This window comes from Balaenoptera acutorostrata, chromosome 2 (assembly GCF_949987535.1).
Source record: "Balaenoptera acutorostrata chromosome 2, mBalAcu1.1, whole genome shotgun sequence".
Taxonomy (NCBI): Eukaryota; Metazoa; Chordata; class Mammalia; order Artiodactyla; family Balaenopteridae; genus Balaenoptera; species Balaenoptera acutorostrata.
The window spans coordinates 183,686,675-183,710,566 of NC_080065.1; the positions used below are offsets into that span (position 1 = coordinate 183,686,675).

General features: G+C 46.8%; 1 protein-coding gene across 1 annotated transcript in view; it reads right to left on the reverse strand.

The window, feature by feature from the left end:
- LOC114236991 (uncharacterized) overlaps positions 1–23,892 on the reverse strand; it is a 65,363-nt gene that overhangs the window by 17,466 nt on the left and 24,005 nt on the right. The window contains exon 4 of the mRNA XM_057540476.1: positions 14,552–14,616. Within this exon, the coding sequence (XP_057396459.1) occupies positions 14,552–14,616 (65 nt within the window). The remainder of the gene's footprint in view (positions 1–14,551; positions 14,617–23,892) is intronic.

Below are 23,892 nucleotides of genomic sequence, written 5' to 3' on the forward strand. Positions count from 1 at the left end.
TGGGCAGGTGAGAGCGATGAGGACGGAACACCTGAGGCCACGCGGGTTCGCACAAGAGGCGGGGCTGCTGAGAGAAACTTCCGCGGGCTGGGAACGCGCCCGCCGCGCGTCCTCATTGGACGGCTCTCCGGTGCCCGGGCTCTGATTGGATAGTAATCCGTGCCCCGCCCCTGCCCTGACGGACAGCCCTCCTGGTCTCATTCGGCCCAGATTGCTTGGTCCGGACCCCGCCCAGTCGCCGCTGATTGGACAGTTCAACCAGACCCCGCCCCTGCTCCTAAGTGACAGGCCACAGGCACACGCGTGTCTGATCCGCCCGCCTGGGACTTGGGCTCCGTGAAGAACGGGCTCTGGGTGCGGCGCACCCTGTGGCATCTGCCCACAGCTGGGCGGCTCCCCTGTGTCCTCCTCCTGCACCTGGAAGTCCAGACTCAGTTTCCCCGCGGATCGCTCCATATCCGGAGTGAAGATGAGAAAAGGCGGGACACGGCAAGGGCCGAGGTCACCGTGGAAATGTTCCCTTTAAGAACAGACTCGCAGTTACATCACCACATGCAAGGCAGGTTCATGTTAGGTTTTGAAGTGTGACCTTTGACACGGGAAAGCCCCGCCCTTCGTCCCCTCCCCCGCCTCTGGGGCTTGAGATCAGCAACTCAAGCGATCTGCCAAGTAACTTTACCCCGTGGGAAGTCGGACCCTGAGGCCCCAGCCACCGAACAGGACTGGTCTCAGCACATCCACAGGTGTGAGACGCCACAGTTCTCAGGTGTGCATTTTACACTGCAAGGAAATGTTTTTTAGATCTGTTTTTGAGTGTTGCTAGAAAATTTTGAAATATGAAAAGGCTGTGATATCCCTAAAGCAATTGAACTCCTATTTTAACTGATTGAAAAATAAAAGCAATAAAAGCTTAATTAAGTTTGCGTTGGACCTGAAAATTCTTAAGGTTCTGATTAAATTAGCCCAAAACAATCCCACATGCCGCGGGGCAACTAAGCCCATGCGCCACAACTACTGAGCTCGCATGCCTCAAGAGAGAGCCCGCCTGCAGCAAACTACAGAGCCCACGCGGCGTGGAGCCCCTGCGCCACAACTAGAGAGAGTAAACCCACACGCCACAACTAGAGAGAAGACCGCATGCCACAACAGAGCCAGCGGGCCGCAACGTAGATCCCGCCTACTGCGACTAAGACCCAATGCAGACAAATAAATAAATAAATATTTAAAATAAATAAATAAGCTCAAAACATTTATAGCATTTCATATGACTGTTCATTTCAGAAAATACCCTCCAACTTGAGATGGAGTAAAAAAGTATAAACTTCAATACAACTGACCATTTTACTTATAAACATAATTATGAAAATTCATTTTTTGTGGTTTGCGGAAAGGTTTTATTCACTCATTAAAATTATAGTTCAGGAGGACAAATTTTAAAATGCTTTCCTATGGTAGAAAAGTGACTTCCAATTACAAGTAAATTACTTATGATTCCTAAACTATTTTTCATTTTTTTTTCATTTTGTAAATTAATAATGAATGCTGGGACTTCCCTGGGGGCGCAGTGGTTAAGAATCCACCTGCCAATGCGGGGGACACAGGTTCGAGCCCTGATCTGGGAAGATCCCACAAGCCGCGGAGCAACTAAGCCCGTGCGCCACAACTACTGAGCCCACGTGCCACAATTACTGAAGCCCGCGCGCCTAGAGCCTGCGCTCTGCAACGAGAGAAGCAACCGCAATGAGAAGCCCACGCACCTCAACCAAGAGTAGCCCCCCCACCCTTCACGACAACTAGAGAAAGCCCGCGGGCAGCAACGAAGACCCAACGCAGCCAAAATTAATTAATTAAAATAATAATAATAATGAATGCTGTTTCTAAAAACTTAGCCTGAGATTTAGAAATCTAAGAGTTATGGAGGAAGAATGTCAGCTGCCATATCAGTAAACAAAGGAAGTTGCCACCATTAAGTCAGCTTCCACTGCAGCCGCCCCCAACTGTGCACCCCAGGGGATTCAGGATGGAGAAAAGCAGGATACTGGCCCTAGATACTTAAGGTGCTTATCAAAGGAATGACTTCAATCAGCCCAGACTCGCATCTTCCCATACCTAGAAAAGCACTAAATTCATTAACTTGAGATGTCTGGTTTTCTTTAATTAACAGTAATCTTTCGATGTTGCTACTACCTGATTTTTGTTGCAAAATTCCTATCCATCCTGGTTCCTCCCTTACCTCTTCAGAGAGGTCCCCCAGGGCGATCTGAGAAGCCGTCTTCTGACTTTTAATCCTCAGAAAGTCTGCCAAGTATAACATAATTCTCCACTTTTAGGTTGTGCATTTTTTTTTCAGTCCACAATTGTGAATCGCTATGTTGTACACCTGAAAATTCTATAATATTATACATCAACTATACCTCAATTTTAAAAAAATTAAATAAAAATGATTTTAGAATTTTAACTTTTTAAAAATTCTTAAAACAAAAATAATGCGGTTGGGAAAATGATGCTGAGAAATAAAATACTGTCTGCCATATCAGTAAACAAAGGATGTCACAGTCATCAGCAATTGCACCCACCTCCTACAGTGAGCCGGTGAGCCCTGAGGGAACTCAGAAAGGAAATAAAGAATACCTGCCATCTAGCAGCCATCAGACTGCAGCCACTCCCTGGTAAGCCCTGAGGAAACTCAGGATGTTTCAGGATACTGGCCCCAGAGAGCTGAAGTGCATATCAAAGGAATGACTTCAGTGAGCCAAGACTCTTGCAACTTCCCATACATAGAAAAGTGCCAAATTCCTTAACTCAAGATATCTGGTTTTCTTTAATTAACAATAATCTTTGGATGACTACCTGCCCTTTATTGCAAAACTTCTATATAACCTGGCTTCTCGCCTCGCCTCGCCTCCTTGGAGCAGTTTCTCAGAGTTATCTGTAACACTGTCTCCCGGGCTGCAGTCCTCATTGTGCCCCAAATAAAACTTAACTCGCAGCTCTCATGTTGTGCATATATTTCTTTCAAGTCAACACAAGGTTCGGCTACTCACTGCTCATATGCCAATAATTCAAGAGGCAAGCGTCGGTAGGAAAGAAAGGGGCTTTAATCAGAAAAGCTGGCAATCTGGGGAGAAGGTGGACTTGTGTCCAGAGACCAACTCCAAAGATTCTGCTTAGCCATGACAGTTTTTAAAGGGGGAAAAGGGGGGTGGGGGAGAATCTCAGTGAACCATCGAGACAGGAGGTTGAGCTCTGCATCCTTCTCCATTGCGAGCAGACTGGCTGACTCTCTTCAGATGTTATCTTGCCTGTGTGATCTGCCTGCAGGATTGCTAAAGGGGCTGTTGGGGATAGAGAGCTAGTCATTTTATACCTGCTTTATTCTTCATTCTTCCTTTCATCTAGGAAAAGAACCACCAGGTTAGACAAGGCATGGTGTACATTCAGGAGAGCATAAGTCAGGAGTTAGTATCAACTGCTTTGGTATCTCATTCCGATAATTAGGTCTTTTAAGGTTAGTGGGGGACAGAAATGGGTAACAGGAAAGGGGCAAAAGAGCTGCTTTCAATCCCTATTATATGCACCTCAGCTATCTAGGGCCAGTTTCCTGTGCTTTCTCATCCTGAGTCTCCTCAGGGTGCACCTCGGGAGCAGCTGTAATGTGATGGCTTGACATCTGCAACATCCTTTGTTTACTGATATGGCAGGCAACATTTTTCATTCAGAGTGTTTCCCATTGGTCATAAATTCCACCAATGTTTGGGAGATATCTCATGACCAATTTTGTCCCATGGTGCTAGGAAAGCTCATTCCTAGATCAGGTAAAGATTCTGTTGATATGCCAATTTTTGGATTAGGCCTTCGTTTTTTGTTTTTTGTTTTTTTAGCAAGGCAATGCTTTTTTTTTTTTTAATTTATTTTTTATTTATTTATTTTTGGCTGTGTTGGGTCTTCGTTTCTGTGCGAGGGCTTTCTCTAATTGCGGCGAGCGGGGGCCACTCTTCATCGCGGTGCGAGGGCCTCTCACTGTCGCAGCCTCTCTTGTTGCGGAGCGCAGGCTCAGCAGTTGTGGCACACGGGCCCAGTCGCCCCGCGGCATGTGGGATCTTCCCAGACCAGGGCTCGAACCCATGTCCCCTGCATTGGCAGGCAGACTCTCAACCACTGTGCCACCAGGGAAGCCCAGGCCTTCGTTTTTTAAAAAAATATATTTATTTATTTATTTATGTATGGCTGCATTGGGTCTTCATTGCTGTGCGCAGGCTTTCTCTAGTTGCAGCAAGCGGGGGCTACTCTTCGTTGCAGTGCACAGGCTTCTCATTTCAGTGGCTTCTCTTGTTGCGGAGCACAGGCTCTAGGCGCGCAGGCTTCAGTAGTTGTGGCACGCAGGCTCAGTAGTTGTGGTGCACAGACTTAGTTGCTCCGCGGCATGTGGGATCTTCCCGGCCCAGGGATCAAACCTGTGTCCCCTGCATTGGCAGGCAGATTCTTAACCATTGCGCCACCAGGGAAGTCCCGGATGGGGCCCTGTTGATAATTTAAAATTCTCTGGATCACCTGTCTTACTAGTTTACTATGATCCAGGAAATGTTTTCCCCTGTTGCTTTTTCCCATACCTAGAATTACACTACTACAATTGTTCTGTCTAGAGTTATAAACGAGATCTATTTCCTCAAGATGTTTAGCCATCATCAATTTTGTTGGAGGCCTGGTTACATACTGGGTAACGTAAGAGACAACAATCTTATAAAATAGACAGGATATAAGTAATATACCTAGTAACATTAATGAAGTCACAAGTAGGGATTTAAGCCATGAGCTTCCAGAACAAAACCAGCTTCCCGAAAGATCACCAAGGCTAGGAAGTAGGTCATCCAAGGCAGCAATCTGACTTTTCAGGTAGCTTAGTAAATGTATTATATTGGCGTATTCATCTGGTATGAAAACACAGGATTCAGTTTGAATTACGGCACAGGTGCCTCCTTGAGATGCTGTAAGGATATCAAGGACCATATGATTTTGTAACACAGATTTCCTCATCATAGAGACCTCAGAATTCAGTAGGCTAATAGCCTGGTTACTATCATTTAAGGCCTTATGGTGAATTCTGTTAAGGCTTCACTGTGGGAAATTACATCTTCCAGTCCTACTGAAGGCACAAGATAGCTGCTAAGTGATCCTACCAGTGAAACACAGATCTTTTGGTCCATCGGGCTCATATTGATGGTAAATTTGCTGGGGGTGCGTCTAAGGGAATCCTAAAGTACATCTTCCTATCCATCCTGGTAGAAGTCAGGGCCATAGGTTGAACCCACAAAGCCATCGAGTCCCATTAGGTGCGACCCATTATATTCCTGGTCACCTGACCCAAAATGTTCCATACCAATCACTATCTTTTTTTTCTTTTTTTTTGGCCACAGCAAACGGCTTGTGGGATCTTAGTTCCCCGACCAGGGATCGAACCCACACACTCAGCAGTGAAAGCACAGAGTCCTAACCACTGGACCAACAGGGAATTCCCCAGTCACTATCTTGAAGGGAAATGAAATGACATATTGGCATTTTTTATAAGGTACCCAGCCTAATTTCCTAGTGTTGTTAGGCTGATTATCTTTAGTATGATTTAATTGTTCTCAACACATGGCGGGGGCCTTTAAACTTAGACGACCATAGCCTGGTGTTAGCCAAATAAATCCATCCCATAACTGAGGGAAGGTCCCTCCTAGTAATCAAGAGGTGACTTTTTAAAATTTTATTTTATTTATTTATTTATTTTTGGCTGCGTTAGGTCTTCGTTGCTGCACGTGGGGTTTCTCTAGTTGCAGTGAGCAGGGGCTACTCTTCGTTGCGGTGCGCAGGCTTCTCATCACTATGGCTTCTCTTGCTGCGGAGCATGGGCTCTGGGCGTGCAAGCTTCAGTAGTTACAGCACCGGGGCTCAGTACTTGTGGCTCACGGACTCTGGTGTGCAGGCTCAGTAGTTGTGGCGCTTGGGCTTAGTTGCTATACGGCATGTGGGATCTTCCTGGGCCAGGGATTGAACTCGTGTCCGTTCCCTGCATTGGCAGGTGGATTCTTAACCATGCGCCACCAGGGAAGTTCCAAGAGGTGACATTTTTTAATTGAAATTTAGCTCATTGTTCTGATTGAGCTTGAGTAACTTTAAGGGAAAACTCATATTTATGGCCAGGGTCAGAATAAATATGTTGGATTGCCCAAGTCCAATCTGGTAATATCAGGAGTGGCCCGGACAGAACTATAGCTTCTTTCTTTTAAAATAAATTTTTTAAGGTCCATCCAATAAGAGCCTTGGAGAGGAGAAACCCACCAACATAAAAGAGAAGTACTGGATGCAGGTAATTGACCACAAACCCAACAATTGAATTGATTTCTAAAATTCACATAGGATCAAGCCCATGATGGAAAAACATTTGATTTGTGGGCAAAAGCCCAAGAAATCAAGAAGAAAACATTATAAATAATCTTATGGGTCAGGTCCAGCCTCTTGGGATAGCAGTCTACTTCTGATGTTGCCTTCTTCTGGTCCTGGCATTGGTGTTTCTTTCTTTTTAGATCATCATTAGAGTATCACTTTAAGGTGAGTTTGAGGTCAGCAGTTCTCTCTATAGACCAGTCCAGTGCAAGGGCCCTTTTTAGGTGGGAAATGTAAATCCAAGAGTCAATTCCTTTCAGTGGGGTTTTATTTTTAATATTTATTTATTTATTTATTTATTTATTTATTTATTTATTTAGGCTGCACCGGGTCTTAGTTGTGGCACGCAGGATCTTCATTGCAGCACGTGGGATCTTTTAGTTGCAGCATGTGGACTTCTTTAGTTGCGGTATGTGGACTCTTGGTTGTGGCATGCATACAGGATCTAGTTCCCCGACCAGGGATCAAACCCGGGCCCCCTGCATTGGGAGCACGGAGTCTTACCCATTGGGCCACCAGGGAAGTCCCAATTCCTTTCAGTTTTAATGCACTTGAGTTAGTTAAAAGAACCTGATAAGGGCCCTTCCATCTAAGGTTGGAGGGAGGCTTTTAAATGATGGCTTTTCCATCATACATAATCTCCTGTTTGTAAGTCATGGGGCATCTGATCTTCATCTGAGGATCAATTACTGTGATAAGCTTCAGATACAAGATTAGAATGTCCTGTTAAAGTATGAAGGTTCCTTAAAAAACTAAAAATAGAGCTACCATATGATCCTGCAATCCCACTCCTGCGTACATATCTGGAGAAAACCATAATTCAAAAAAATACATGCGCCCCAATATTCATAGCAGTACTATTCACAATAGCCAAGACATGGAAACAACCTAAATGTCCATCAACAGATGAATGGATAAAGAAGATGTGGTATGTGTGTATAATATAATAAAATATTATTCAGCCATAAAAAAGAATGAAATAACACCATTTGCAGCAACACGAATGGACCGAGAGATTATCATACTAAGTGAAGTAAGACAGAGAAATATCATATGATATCATTTATATGCGGATCTAAAAAACAAAAAAGATACAAATGAACTTATATACAAAACAGAAACAGACCCACAGACATATAAAACAAAACTTATGGTTACCAAAGGGGAAATGGGGTAGAGGAGGGATAAATTAGGAGTTTGGGATTAACATATACAGACTACTGTATATAAAATAGATAACCAACAAGGACCTACTGTATAGCACAGGGAAATATACTCAAAATTTTGTAATAACCTCTAAGGGAAAAGAATCTGAATCACTTTCCGGTATACCTGAAACTAACACAACATTATAAACCTACTATACTTTAATAAAAAAAAAAAAAGAATGTCAGGGACTTCCCTGGTGGCGCAGTGGTTGAGAATCTGCCTGCCAATGCAGGGCACACGGGCTCGAGCCCTGGTCTGGGAAGATCCCACATGCCGCGGAGCAAATGGGCCCGTGAGCCACAATTACTGAGTCTGTGCGTCTAGAGCCTGTGCTCCGTAACAAGAGTGGCCGCGACAGTGAAAGGCCCGCGCACCGCGATGAAGAGTGGCCCCCACTCGCCGCAACTAGAGAAAGCTCTCGCACAGAAACGAAGACCCAACACAGCCAAAAATAAAGAAAGAAAGATAGAAAGAAAGAAAGAATGTCCTGTTGATAATTCCATTAAGCCTTTGCAATAATGTAATATATCTCCCTTCAATAATCTAGGTTCATGTAATCCTTCATCCAATCTCATTGGTCTCCCCATAATAATCTCAAAGGGAGACAAATGATGTTTGCCAAAAGGGGTGGATCTGAGGTTGAGGAGAACCAATGAAAGGGCCTTAGGCCAGGGTGAGGAATAAGCATTCATAATTTTAGCCAATTGAGGGTTTTAAAAATTATTTATTTATTTAGGCTCCACCAGGTCTTAGCTGCAGCACGCGGGCTTCTTAGCTGCAGCATGCGGACTCTTAGTTAGTTGCGGTACGCAGATTTCTTTAGTTGGGGCATGCGTGCAGGATCTAGCTCCCCACCAGGGATCGAACCCGGGCCCCCTAGCCAATTGAGTTTTAATTGTTCCGTGTGTCTTTCTACAAATCCAGAAGACTGGGGTTGATTGGCACAATGGAACTCTTGCATAATCAGCCAAACCTTACAAATTTCTTTAACAATTTGTCCAATAAAATGAGTTCCTCTATCGTGATGTAGTTCTGTGGGGATTCCACAAGTGGGAATCACTCTTTCTAAAATCAGTTTCCTGGGACTTCCCTGGTGGTCCAGTGGGTAAGACCCCACTCTCCCAATGCAGGGGGCCCGGGTTTGATCCCTGTTCGGGGAACTAGATCCTGCATGCGTGCCACAACTAAGAGTTTGCATGCTGCAACTAAAGATCCCGCGTGCCTCAACTAAAGATCCCGTGTGCCACAACTGAAGATCCTGCATGCTGCAACTAAGATCTGGCGCAGCCAAAATAAATAAATAAAAATAATAAATAAATTAAATATTACAATCAATTTCCCGCTGCTTGTGCTGTGGCGCATCTACATGGGAATGCCTCAGCCCAGTGTGAAAACGTACAAATCATAACAAGAACATACTGATAACCATGGGAAGGAGGCATCTGCATAAAACCAATCTGGCATACTTCAGAAGGACCCACAGGTAATGGAAAATGTCCTTGAGAACAATGGATTGGCTTCCATGGGTTATATTTGGGACAAGGACTGTATCCTGAATAGACCTTTGGAGCTATAGTAAAAGATGGCTTCCAAAAATATTGTTTACGCCATAACACCATCTTATCTGGGTTCCAACGGGTTAACTCATGAGTATATTGTAAAATAGGATATTGAGCTCCAAACAGAAGGACAGGCTTCCCTTTTGGGCCTATCCACAGCTCTGTGTTGGAGTTGAATCTTCCTGCATTCTGTGTCCAGGTGTCTTTTTCTTTGTCTGGTACCATTCTCTGAAACTTGAACAATATGTCAGTAAGGTTACTGGGAGGCTGAAAGGGAAAAGGCAGTGGTTCGTTGGTCCTTGTTGGTTTGTAAAGCTTCTGCTTGGGAGCGTTATCCACTAGAGAATTTCCTTTTGCTTTTGCAGTGTCAGCCTTAGAATGACCTGATGCCTTAACAATGGCAAGTGCCCTTGATAGCAGAATTGCATCTAGGGACTTCCCTGGTGGTGCAGTGGTTAAGAATCCGCCTGCCAATGCAGGCAACACAGGTTTGAGCCCTGGTCCAGGAAGATCCCACATGCCGCGGAGCAACTAAGCCCGTGCGCCACAACTACTGAGCTTGTGCTCTAGAGCCCACAAGCCACAACTACTGAGCCCACGTGCCACAACTACTGAAGCCCGCGCACCTAGAGCCCGTGCTCCGCAACAAGAGAAGCCACCGTAATGAGAAGCCTGCCTACCGCGATGAAGAGTAGCCCCTCCTCGCCACAACTAGAGAAAGCCCGTGGGCTGCAACAAAGATGCAATGCAGCCAGAATAAATAAATTTAAAAAAAAAAATTGCATCTAGTAACTCCACTACTTATTTCCCATTTTTTAAAATTTAAGTATAGTTGATTTTCAATGTTGCATCACTTTCTACTGTCCAGCAAAGTGATTCAGTTATGCATATATATATATATATATATATATATATATATATATATATATATACATTCTTTTTTATACATATATTCTTTTCCAATATGGTTTATCACAGGATATTGAATATGGTTCCCTGTGCAATACAGTAGGACCTTGTTGTCTATCCATTCTATATATAATAGTTTGCATCTGCTAACCCCAAACTCCCAACCCATCCCTCCTCCACCACCCCCTCTGCCTTGGCATCCACAAGTCTATTCTCTGTCTGTGAGTTTGTTTCTGTTTTGTAGATAGGTTCATTTGTGTCTGTTTCCCATTTCTGATACACTGTCCTGAGGATGTTAAAAAGTCCTCTTTGAACTTCCCTGGCTGTCCAGTGGTTAAGACTCTGTACTTCCAATACAGGGGATGCAGGTTCGATCCCTGGTTGGGGAACTAAGATCCCACAGGCAGCGAGGCCCCCCCAAAAAAAAAAAAGTCCTCTTGTTTCCAAAGTGTACCAAAATCATATGCCACTCCAAAAGCATACTAGCTGTGTAAATATTAGCAAATTTTCCTTTTGCCAACCAGCAGGCTCTTATTAGTGCTATTAATTCAGCCTGCTGAGCAGAAGAGATATAAGGCAAGGGACCATTTTCAAAGATAGACACTGGAGAAACAATGGCATAGCCAGCCTGGTACCTTCCATGAGGTCCTTGTAGATATGAACCATCAGTGAGTAATAAAAAAACAGAATTATCCACTGGGCTTTCTCGAAGGTCAATCCTAGGAGATAAAAGATTGTCAGTTAATAACAATAGAGTTACCATATAAGCCAGCAATCCCACTCGTGGGCATATATCCAGACAAAACTATAATTCAAAAAGATACCCACACCCCTATGTTCATAGCAGCAGTATTTACAATAGCCAAGGCATGGAAACAACCTAAATGTCTATCGACAGATGACTAGATAAAGAAGATGTGGTATATACATACAATGGAATATTAGCCATAAAAAAGAATGAAATAATGCCATTTGCAGCAACATGGATGGCCCTAGAGATTATCATACGAAGTGAAGTAAGTCAGAAAGAGAAAGACAAATACCATATGATATCACTTATATGTGGAATCTAAAATACAACACAGGGAATTTCCTGGCGCTCCAGTGGTTAGGATTCCATGCTCTCACTGCTGAGGGCCCGGGTTCAATCCCTGATCAGGGAACTAAGATCCCACAAGCCTCGCAGTGCAGCCAAAAATAAAAAAATAAAATAAAGTAAAATACAACACAAATGAACTTATCTATGAAACAGAAACAGACTCACAGACATAGAGAACAGACCAGTGGTTGCCAAGGGAAGGGGGTGGAGGTGGGAAGGAGTAGGAGTTTGGGGTTAGCAGATGCAAACTATTATATATAGGATGCATAAACAAGGTCCTGCTGTCTAGCGCAGGGAACTATATTCAATATCCTGTGATAAACCATAATGGAAGAGAATATGAAGAAGAGTGTATATACACTTATAACCGAATCACTTTGCTGTACAGCAGAAATTAACAACTCTACTTCAATAAAAAAAAAAAAAATAATAATAATAATAATAATAAAATAGAGTAGCCAATTCACCATCTATGGCTTCTAAAAAGGCAGAGTTAAGTAAGGGATCATTTTGGTGGTTAGATAATGAGTCAGGTGTCACGCCTGAATATTGTTTCAAAGTTTTCTCGAAGCCCTCAAAGTAATCCGGGATTGATTCCTCTGGTCTTTGCCTACATTGCTGAATCTTTGACCAGTCTAAGGCTTTGGGGAAAAGCCCTGGGATAAGTCTGGGTAATTCACCAGACAACTGTCTACATTCAGCTCCAGTCTGCGGGCTACGTAGATGGAAATTCTCTAAGGGCGTCTTTCAGCCTGCTTTCTCTATCCACTCCTGTGCTTCACTTTCAGAAACTAACAGCTATATTAATTGATACAGATCTGCAAAGCTGGGCTCATAGGTTCGGATGGTTAATTCAAACTCCTTAGCAAATCCCGGTGGATCTTGACTAGCTTTGGGAAATTCCTTAGCTAAAGCTCTAAGTTCTGCTCTGGTCCAAGGGTGTGCACCTAAGCACCAAGGACAGTTCACCTCTCCCTGTAACAGGTTTCTCCATAAAGGGAGCTGTGACTGCTTCTGATTTTCTGTCTTCCTTTGCTGGGAAAGGGGAAGCAGCAGGAGGCGAGGTTGATGGGAGAGAGAGAGAGAGAGAGCCTTGGGATCAGGCATTTCAGATAAAAGAGGGAGAGACAGAGTTAAGGCTAGTGGCTTTTTAAATTCCAATATACACCTCAGCTATCTGGGGCCAGTATCCTGGGCTTTCTCATCCTGAGCCTCCTCAGGGTGCATCATTGGAGGTGGGGGGGGGGGTGGCTGCAGAGGCTGACAGCTTGATGGGGGACATCCTGTCTCCACCTTGAGTTCCCTCGGGGCTCACCTTCGGGGGTGGCTGTCATGTGATGGCTGCAACATCTTTTGTTTACTGATAGGGCAGGCAGCATTTTAATTTTTTTTATTTTTATTTTTATTTTTGGCTGCCCCGCGGGGCTTTGGGATCTTAGTTCCCCGAACAGGGATTGAACCCGGGCCCCCCAGCAGTGAAAGCACCGAGTCCTAACCACTGGACCACCAGGGAATTCCCGGCAGGTAGCATTTTTAATTCACAAAGAGTTGAAAACAAGACCTCCTGCCAACCCAGAAAACCTCTCGCAAACATAGAAAAGAAAGAAAACAGATATAGAGTCATAGGTGTAGAAAACAAACGTATGGTTACCAGGGGGAGAAAGCAGGGACGGATAAATTGGGAGATTGGGATTGACATTCACACACTATTATATATAAAATAGATAACTAATAAGGACCTACTGTATAGCACAGGGAACTCTGCTCAATATTACGTAATGACCTATATGGAAAAAGAATCTAAAAAAGAGTAGATATATGTATATGTATAACTTATTTGCTGTACAGCAGAAATTAACACAGCATTGTGAATCAACTATACTCCAATAAAAATTTTAAAAAATAGAAAACTTTTATTCTTGACGGCACTAAGCCAAAATGTCAGGCACATCGCAGGCAATCCGCTAAGGGGTTGCAAAAACAGAAAAACATTTCGTCCCCTTTTGGAGCCAGATGTATGCAACTCATGAATACCTGTTCTCAAGATAAGCCATAACCAGTCCTCAGGTGAGAGACCCCGACAGCATCGGTCACACTTAGTTCAAATTCACTCCTCCTGGTAATTGGGTGACCGTCTGTGTTAGTTAACTGACTCTATTCAAAGGCAAAACCCACTTTTACCTTTAGGACAGGAGGGAGTTTTGCACAGAGGGGCACGGGCTCCCCTGACAACTGCATTTCAGGGAGAAGGCTCTCAGGTCCTCCCGAAAGACTCCCGGGTGGTAAAGCTGGCAAGAGCCTTATTTAGTTTTTAAAAAGGTTTATTTACACTTCAAAGGACAGAGAAAGAATTTATCCCACCACACGTTCTCTAAAGAAAATGCTCTACAAAAAGGAGGAGGGATAAATCTCTTTCCTTATTTTCAACAGGGAGAGAGTTAGGGCTCTTGTTCTCAATTTGATTTGCCCTTACATCTGTTAAAAAACAAAAACAAACAAAAAAAAACCATGGTTAAGTTTCAAGGGACCGGAATGAAAGATTTTAGAAGCTCTTCCAAACCAAGATTGGAATCAAAACTGGGAGGGGGTGACCTAATATGGTGAAGAAAATATTGGAAAACTGGATATTGTTTGATGCTTAAAATCGCCTTTGAAATATTATGGAGAAGTACAATACGTGGCACTCAGAAAAGAATGCACTAAATGTTGTACACTACGTTTAATCATTTTAAGTTAAAAAAATCTTGTTCAGATTGTGAATGAAAAATGTTGCCTGCCATATCAGCAGACAAAGGGTGCTGTGGCCATAAAGCCATCAGCCACTACTAGCCCTACCCCACCATCCCCGAGCCCCGACAGTGAGCCAGGAGGGAACTCAGGATGGAGACAAAGGGGCTGCTGCCCGCCAAGCCCTCGGTCACTGCAGCCACCCCCCAAAACGGTGCACCCTGGAGGCCCGGGGTGGGGGGGACTCAGGTTGAGAAAGAACAAGATACTGGTCCTAGACAGTCAAGGTGCACAGCAAAGGAATGATTTCAATGAGCCCAGACTCTTGCATCTTCACATACCCAGAAAAGTGCTAAATTCGTTAACTTGAGATATCTGGATTTCTTTTTTTTTTTTTTTTTCCTTTTAATTTATGTTTTTGTATGTTGGCCACACCAAGTGGCATGCGGGATGCTTCCCGGACCAGGAATCGAACCCATGCCTCTGCAGTGAAAGGTCCAAATCCTAACCACTAGGCCACCAGGGAACTCCCTGGTTTTCTTTAATTAACAGTAATCTTTTTGCCGTTCCAACTACCTGGGTTTTGTTGCAAAACTTCTCTGTATCCTGGTTCCTCCCTTACCTCTTTGGAGCGGTCCCTCAGAGCGATCTGAGAAGCTGTCTTCTGGGCTTGAGTCCTCAGAACATCTGCCAAATAAAACATAATTCTCAACATTTAGGTTGTGTATTTATTTTCAGTCGCCAAGCTTAAGGAATAAATAATAAACGGGCACCGTAGACTGGGCACCCACACTTATGAACAGACTGAGGCAGCTCCTGGTCTTTTGAGGGTGCCCCACTCTGACTGCTACTCCCCCAGCCCCCAGCTGTCACCACCACCCTGAATTTTGTGGTAATTCTTCATAACTTGTATCATCTATTATTTATTACTAAGCAGGGTTGGGTGTAATTCTGCCTCCTTTGAAATTTCAGAAACTATTCCTGGAATTACCCTGAAAAGCCTTTCCTGTGGTGTGTGTGTGTCTATGTGTTATTACCAGGCTCTGTTCAACCGAGTGTGTGCAGTTTCTTTTCTTTTTTTAAAATAATTAATTAATTAATTTTATTTTTGGCCGCGTTGGGTCTTCATTGCCGCGCGTGGGCTTTCTCTAGTTGCAGCGAGCGGTGGGCTACTCTTCCTTGTGGTGCGCGGGCTTCTCATTGCGGTGGCTTCTCTTGTTGTGGAGCACGGGCTCTAGACGCGCGGGCTTCAGTAGTTGTGGCGCGCGGGCTTAGCTGCTCCACGTCATGGGGGATCTTCCCGGACCAGGTCTCGAACCCGTGTCCCCTGCATTGGAAGGCGAAGACTCAACCACTGCGCTACCAGGGAAGTCCCTGTGTATAGTTTCTTAAGCTCACCTAGTGTTTCCCTCAGAGAAAACTGCACCCAAACAAATGTGAAATTCATGTTATGCTCAATTCGCTCCCTTATATGGAAGTCATCTTGTACCCCATCTGTGCTCAAAACGCAGGTGTTCAGGCAGCCCTGACAGTGCCTGTCCTGGACTAAGAATGGTGCCTGCCCCACCAGTAAACAAAGGATGCTGGGGCTGGCCAACCAGCAGCCCCTGCAGCCGCCCTCAGCGGTGCACCCTGGGGCGATTCAGGATGGAGAAAAGCAGAATACTGGCGTTAGATGGTTAAGGTGCATAGCAAAGGAATGATTTCAATCAGCACAGACTAAAACAGAATAGAGGGACTTCCCTGGTGGTCCAGTGGGTAAGACTCCGCGCTGCCAAGGCAGGGGGCCCGGGTTCAAGCCCTGGTCTGGGAAGATCCCAAATACCGCGGAACAACTAGGCCCGTGAGCCACAACTACTGGGCCTGCGCGTCTGGAGCTTGTGCTCCGCAACAGGAGAGGCCGCGACAGTGAGGGGCCCGCGCACCGCGATGAAGATTGGCCCCCGCTCGCCGCAACTAGAGAAGGCCCTCACGCAGAAACGAAGACCCAACACAGCCAAAAATAAATAAATAAATAAAGAAGCTTTCATTTTAAAAAACAAAAAAAGAAGACTCATACAGGGACTTCCCTGGTGGCTCAGTGGTTAAGAATCTGCCTGCCAATGCAGGGGACACAGGTTCGATCCCTGGTTCAGGAAGATCCCACAGGCCGCGGAGCAACTAAGCCCATGTGCCAAAACTACTGAGCCTGTGCTCTAGAGCCCACGAGCCGCAATTACTGAAGTCCGTGTGCCTAGAGCCTGTGCTCGGCAACAACAGAAGCCACCTCAATAAGAAGCCTGCACACCGCAACGAAGAGTAGCCTCTCTCACTGTAGCCAGAGAAAGCCCACACGCAGCAACGAAGACCCAATGCAGCCAAAACTAAATAAATAAATAAATTTATTTTTTAAAAAAAAGAAGACTCATACAGGGGACTTCCCTGGTGGTCCAGTGGTTAAGACTCCATGCTTCCACTGCAGGGGGCGCGGATTTGATCCCATGCTGCACAGCATGGCCAAAAACAAAAACTCATACAAAAGAGTGTTGGCGAAGATGTGGAGAAAGTGGACCTCATGCACTGCTGGTGGGAATGTTAAACTGTGCAGCCACTGTGGATAAGTTTGGCAGTTCCCCAAGAAGTTAAACATGAAGTTACAAGAGAAATGAAAACAGATGTCCACACAAAAACTTGTACCCAAATGTTCACAGCAGCATGATTCACAACAGCCAAAAAGTAGAGACAACCCAAATGTCCATCAATTGGTGAACAGATAAACACTATGTGTCTATCCATACAATGGAATATCATTCAGCCATGAAGAGGAGAGAAGCACTGACACTCACTACAAAATGGATGGACCCTGAGAACACGATGCTCAGTGAGAGAAGCCAGACACAGAAGGACACACAGGGTGTGATTCCATTGATGTAAAACATCCAGAGCAGACTTCCCTAGTGGCGCAGTGGTTAAGATTCTGCCTGCCAATGCAGGGGACACGGGTTTGATCCCTGGTCCGGGAAGATCCCACATGCCGTGGAGCAACTAAGCCCATGTGCCACAACTACTGAGCCCACACGCCGCAACTACTGAGGTTGTGTGCTGCAACTACTGAAGCCCGCGTGCCTAGTGCCTGTGTGCCACAACAAGAGAAGCCACTGCAATGAGCAGCCCGCGCACCGCAACGAAGAGTAGCCCCTGCTCGCCACAACTAGGGAAAGCCCACGCGCAGCAACGAAGACCCAATGCAACTAAAAATAATAATAATAAAATAAAATAAAAATAATTTTTAAAAATTAAAAAAAAAAATCTGGAACAGGCAAATCTACAGAGAGTGCATCTGTGGTTGTCAGGGGCTGGGGAAGGAGGGTGGAGACTGACTAATAATGGGCAGGGGGTCTTGTTTTGGGGGTGATGAGAATGTTCTGGAACTAGAACAGCGGTGATGGCTGCACAACCCTGTGAACATACTATAAACAAGTGAATTGGACAGTTTAAAATGGTGACTTTTATGGTATGTGAATTATATCTCAATTTTAAAATGTTAGAAAGAAAGAAAGAAACGGCTGGACAAAGGTGAGTAAAACCAGGCAAACCCCATAGAGATATCTTAAAACATGGGCCCCAAAATGTGAAGGGAAATGTGGGGAAGCAGCATCCACCACTGGGTAGAGAACAGGGCTGGTGTTGACCTCCGAGGGGTCTGCTGATGTTGGCAACAAAGGGTAGAAATGGCAAATACTTTTTTTTTTTAATTTAGTTTTTTCTCCAGGTGCCCTGGAGAATTTTTCCATCCAGAGTCCCTGACTCTTCTTGGTCCCACTGGGAGATCCTGGGAGGTCTGTGGGGCTTCCTGATCGCACAGGAAGATGCGGGATGGATGGTGTAGGAGGACGCAGCCCCGAACTACAAATCCTTCCCGCAGACTGGAGCTGATACTGCCGTCTCCAGGGCTCCGAGGATTGGCAAATGTGACTCTAGACCTGCCGTCGGGGACCCAAACGTCTGTGGACACAGGTGATGGTTTTCAAGGGACCAAATCCCCCAGCCGCCCTCACCCTGCACGCCAAGGGGATCAGGAAACAGGAGGTCGAGTCACTGCTGGGGAAACGTGGCCACCTGGGGAGGGCTCTTCACTGAGGGCAGGTCCCGGTGCTGTTCCCACGGCTCCCTAATCCGGGGAAGACTCCAGCAAGAGCAGAAGCCAAATAAACACACCTTGCCTTGAGGTGTGAACCTGCCTGTTCTCACCCAGGTGAGCTTGCCCCTGGACACGGGGACATGTCTGGCGACCTCTGGGATTGTTACCACTGGGGGGCTCCCGGCATCGAGGGGGCGGGGTCAGGGATGCCACTCCGAACCCCGCAGCGCCCAGGACGGCCCCCATGTCAGCAGTGCCGGGAAGCCCTGGCCCAGGGAACGTGGAGGAGTGGACGGTGTTACCAAGCAAGGCCAGGTCTCCAGCATCATTTCTCCGTGGGCATTCGTTTGGGAAGGATTCGGCAACACCCACCCCTCGGGGTGAAGTCCACAGCCACATCCTCAAACACTCCTGAGTCCTACGCCACCCCACACGCCTACGGGGCTGGCTGAGGAGGGGAACCAGCACACGCAGCGTTGTTCTGAGCTCGCCCTCCAACCTGGCCAGCACTGTGGGCGCCTGACGGTGATCGCCTACCAGCTGGAGGTTCCAGAATCTCTCTGATGCAGGTCTGGAGGCTGAACGTGGCTCTCTGCTGTCAGACCGGCTCGTCCCACCTCACCCGGACCTGTCCCGGGTCCACACAGGCCCAGGCCCACTGAGGGCACGGAGGGACCACCCAGGGAACAAGTCAACATTCCCCCACGGGGACCGCGAGTTCTTGGGACGTTGGTGCCTCACAGCTCCTTCTGTGTCCCCACAGGACCTCAGGGCATGCAGCAACTAGTCGGCTACAAAGAGGTGTGAGAGAGACCCCATGTGTCAGGGCAGCGCCTCCAGCCCCTAAGAGGCCCAGGGACTTGAGGGAGACCGGAGCCCGGCCTTGGCTGGCTGCCGACTCCAGCCCGGGGAGGAGAGGCGTCCACCCTTGAGAAAATGGAAAGTCCTGGGACTTCCCTGGCGGTCCAGTGGTTAAGACTGTGCCTTCCAGTGCAGGGGGTGTGGGTTCGATACCTGGTCCGGGAGCTAAGATCCCACATGCCTCGCGGCCAAAAAACCAAAACATAAAAACAGAAGCAACAGGGCTTCCCTGGTGGTGCAGTGGTTGAGAGTCTGCCTGCCAATGCAGGGGACACGGGTTCGAGCCCTGGTCTGGGAAGATCCCACATGCCACGGAGCAACTAGGCTCGTGAGCCACAATTACTGAGCCTGCGCGTCTGGAGCCTGTGCTCCGCAACAAGAGAGGCCGCGATGGCGAGAGGCCCGCGCACAGCGATGAAGAGTGGCCCCCACTTGCCACACCTGGAGAAAAGCCCTCACACAGAAATGAAGACCCAACACAGCCATAAATAAATAAATTTAAAAAAAAAACAAAAAAACAGAAGCAACAGTGTAACAAATTCAATAAGGACTTTAAAAGTGGTCCACATGAAAAAAATCTTAAAAAAAAAGAAAATGGAAAATCCTTCTGAAGGAGGAGGGATTTTCCACTCATTCACTTACAACCAACTCATCAGAAGCCCAGCAAACATCCCGTCTTCTACTGGGTTCCCCTCATGCAGAGGACAAGATCCTGAGCAGGCAGGGCTGGAGGGAGTTGGGGAGACAGAGGCCAGGTGACCCCACACATCCCCAAGTCCTCCAGGCCACCACACTCCTACCCCCAGAGACCTGTGGCCTCATCACACCCAGGGCCCACCCACACAGCCCATGGAAGGGGTGACAATATCCCCGGTGTGCACGGGAGGAGACCAGCTCAGAGAGATCGGTTGTTTAAGGGGGCAAATGAACTTTCGAGTGGGGTTCTGGAGTTGCACCCTCAGAAAATGCCCTCCCCAACTCAGACATCAGCCAGCTGGGCGCCTGGGCCTCCATCTGGCCAGCCTCTGGCAGGACCATGCAGCATCCCCACCGAGGGAAGGTGCCCACACCAAGACCAGGGACTCACCTCACTCGGGGTGCCAGTCAGCAGCTGCCATCTGGTGAGAACATCCGTACCACTGTTGCTGGGCTCAGCAGCAGCAATGCCAGAATGTTCCCCTTCATGGCCCTGTGGCCTCTCAGGGAATGGTGGTTTCTGGGTCCTGTCTGAGCCATCAGTCACTAATGCCAGCCCCAAACCGGTCCCCATCCCAGGGGAAGAGGCTTAACATGAAAACCACCCCAAGTTTAAGATAGGGCACAGTCTTATTAATAATAAAAGACGCCACCCCTCAGCAATGATGACACACCAGATGGGCTGGGAACTTGGCACAGGTGAGTTCAGTAAATTTCATAATAATCCAGTGCCTGCTCAGGCTGCCATAACAGAATCCACAGACTGGGCACTAATCCCATCATGGGGCCCCACCCTCTTGACTAATGACCTCCCAAAGGCCCCATCTCCCAACACCATCCCACGGAAGGGAGGGAGTAGGAGTCAGCATGAACTTGAGGGGACACATTCAGTCTACAGCAGATACTAAGCGTGGATATAAAAGGATGATAAAAGCAACAGAGTTCAAAGTAGCCAAAATACTGCACTGAAGTGTCAGAGAGTAGAATGAACTTTATCAGGACCATGCAAGGCAACTATGCAGTGGTGCAAACAGGTGAGACTCCATATGGACATGGAAATTTGGCCACGTGGGAGAACAAAGGGAAGAGAGAGGGTGAACGTTCCCAGAACTGAAAGAACTCTGGACAGAGTGCTCCCTCGGGCCCCCCTCCTGGCTGCCACTGCACAGCCTCTTCTGTCTTAGGTCCTAAGTCTCTCTTTGCAATCAGGACAATGACTGCTACCCCTGGTGAGCAGGACAGTTTGTCCATTCCCAAAGGCTCTTCCGCCTATTTCTGCTACCCACACTCCCCCCCAAGTCATCCTCTCCCCATCACCATCACCAACTTCCTCTCCGGTCTCTGTCACGTCCCCTGTTCACTCCCCTTTCCCTCTGGTGCTACCTAGCACCCTCGGATCTGCATCATTCAGGGCCCCAAAGTCCCCAACAAGGACACTCCCAGCGCTCTGTCCTCCACACCCTGGACTCCTCACCGCCTAACCCTCCCCCCAACTCCCATGGCTTCTGCTCCTGCCTTGTCATCACCCGCCAGGGTCCCCCCTCTGCTGCAGGTCAAATTGTGTCCTCCAAAAAGATATGTTCAAAGCCCAACCCCTGGCACCTGAGAAGTGGGCTTTATTTGGAAACAGAGTCATGGCAGATTTCATTAGTTGAGATGAAGTCATACTGGAGTAGGGTGGGCCTTTATCTAATGACTGGTGACCTTATAAGAGGGAAACCCGACACAGACACACAAGGAAACAGCCATATGAAGGGACTTCCCTGGTGGTCCAATGGATAAGACTCTGCGCTCCCAATGCAGGGGGCCCGGCTTTGATCCCTGGTCAGGAACTAGATCCCACATGCCGCAACTAAGACCCAGTGCAGCCTAAATAAAATAATAAATATTTTTTTAAAAAAGGCCACATGAAGGTGCTGGCAGAGACTGGTGTGATGGTCTACAAGCCAAGGAGCACCAAGGGATTGCCGGCCACCAGAAGCTGGAGGAGACAGGAAGCATCCTCTCTCAGAGCCTTCAGACACCTGCTGACACCTTAATAAGCTCCTCTTGTTCGATGCCATCTGAGTTGGTGGTCCTTTGTTACGGCAGCCCCAGCCTAGGGGCCCTTCCTCTCAGCGCTCACCCATGCTCAGATCATTTTGATCTCAAACGAAAACTTTCAGCTGACTCCCTCTTCCCTCCTGCTATGTCTCTCTTCCAGCACCCACAGGCCACCTGAAAGGCCCTGGCGCCAGCCGAGCTCTCCCAGATGTGATCTGTACCCACCTCTGCAACTGAGACACAGCACTTCCACCTGCAACCTCAACATCCCCACAATCCATGAAAGAAAGGATTGATAAGGACTTCCCTGGTGGCGCAGTGGTTAAGACTCCACGCTCCCAATGCAGGGGGCCCGGGTTCAATCCCTGGTCAAGGAACTAGATCCCACATGCATGTTGCAACTAAGAGTTCGCATGCCACAACTAAGGAGCCAGTGAGCCGCAACTAAGGAGCCCACGTGCCACAACTAAGACACAGCACAACCAAATAAATACATAAACATTTTTTTTAAAAAAGGTTTGACAAGCTGGACTTCCTGCCCTGTGACAGGTGCTGCTAAGAGAATGAGAAGACAAACCACAGACTGGGAGAAAAAAAATCTGCAAAACACACATCTGATACAGGACTTGCGTTGAAAATATACAAAGCATGCCTCAAACGCAACAATAAGGAAACAAATGACCCAATCTAAAAATGGGCAGAAGATCTAAACAGACACCTCAGCAAAGAAGATACCAATGAGCATATGAAAAGATGTTCCACATCCTGTGTTATCAGGGAAATGCAAATTAAAATGAGAAACCACTACACATCTATGAGCATGGCCAAAATCCAGAATACTGACACCACGAAGTGCTGACAAGGATGTGGAGCTACAGGAACTCTCATCCATTGCTGGTGGGAATGCAATGTGGTCCAGCCACTCTGGAAGGTTGGCGATTTCACAGGTTGGTGATTTCTTACAAAACTAAACATACTCTCACCATATGATCCAGCAATGGCACTCCCTGGTATTTATCCAAAGGAGCTGAAAACTTATATCCACACAAAAACTTGCACATGGATGTTTACAGCAGCCTTATTTGTAACTGACCAAAACTGGGAGCAACAAAGATATCCTTCAGTAGGTAAATGGATAAAGTATAGTACATCCAGACAATGGAACGTTATTCAGTGATAAAGAGAAATGAGCTATCAAGCCACAAAAAGACACAGAGAAACCTCAAATGCATATTACTAAGTTAAAGAAGCCTATCTCAAAAGGCTACACACTATGATTCCAACTCTAGGACATTCTGAAAAAGGCAAAACTATGGAGACAATAAAAAGATCAGTGGTTGGACTTCCCTGGTGGTGCAGTGGTTAAGAATCCACCTGCCAATGCAGGGGACATGGGTTCAAGCCCTGGTCCAGGAAGATTCCACATGCCGTGGAGCAACTAAGCCCATGCACCACAACTACGGAGCCTGTGCTCTAGAACCTGTGAGCCACAACTACTGAGCCCACGTGCCACAACTACTGAAGCCTGCATGACTAGAGTCCGTGCTCAGCAACAAGAGAAGCCACCTCAATGAGAAGCCTGCACACTGCAATGAAGAGTAGTCCCCGCTCGCCACAACTAGAGAAAGCCCATGCGCAGCATCGAAGACCAAATGCAGCCAAAAATTAAGAAAAAAAAAAAAACTTAAAAAAAAATCATTGGTTGCCAGGGGTTGGGGGAGGCAGGGATGAAGAGGTGGAGCACAGGGGATTTTTAGGGCAGTGACCCTATTCTGTATAATACAACAATGATGGACACATGTCATTATACATGTGTTGAAAATCACTGAACTGTACAAAGCCAAGGGTGAAACCTAATGTCAACTAAGAACTTTAGTTAATAATAATGTATCTCCGGGCTTCCCTGGTGGCGCAGTGGTTGAGAGTCTGCCTGCTGATGCAGGGGACACGGGTTCGAGCCCTGGTCTGGGAGGATCCCACATGCCGCGGAGCAGCTGGGCCCGTGAGCCACAGCTGCTGAGCCTGCGCGTCTGGAGCCTGTGCCCCGCAGCGGGAGGGGCCGCGGTGGTGAGAGGCCCGCGCACCGCGATGAAGAGCGGTCCCCGCACCGCGATGAAGAGTGGCCCCCACTTGCCGTAACCAGAGAAAGCCCTCGCACGAACCGAAGACCCAACAGAGCCAAAAAAATAAATAAATAAATAAATAAATAAATAAATAAAGTAGCTATAAAAAAAATAATAATA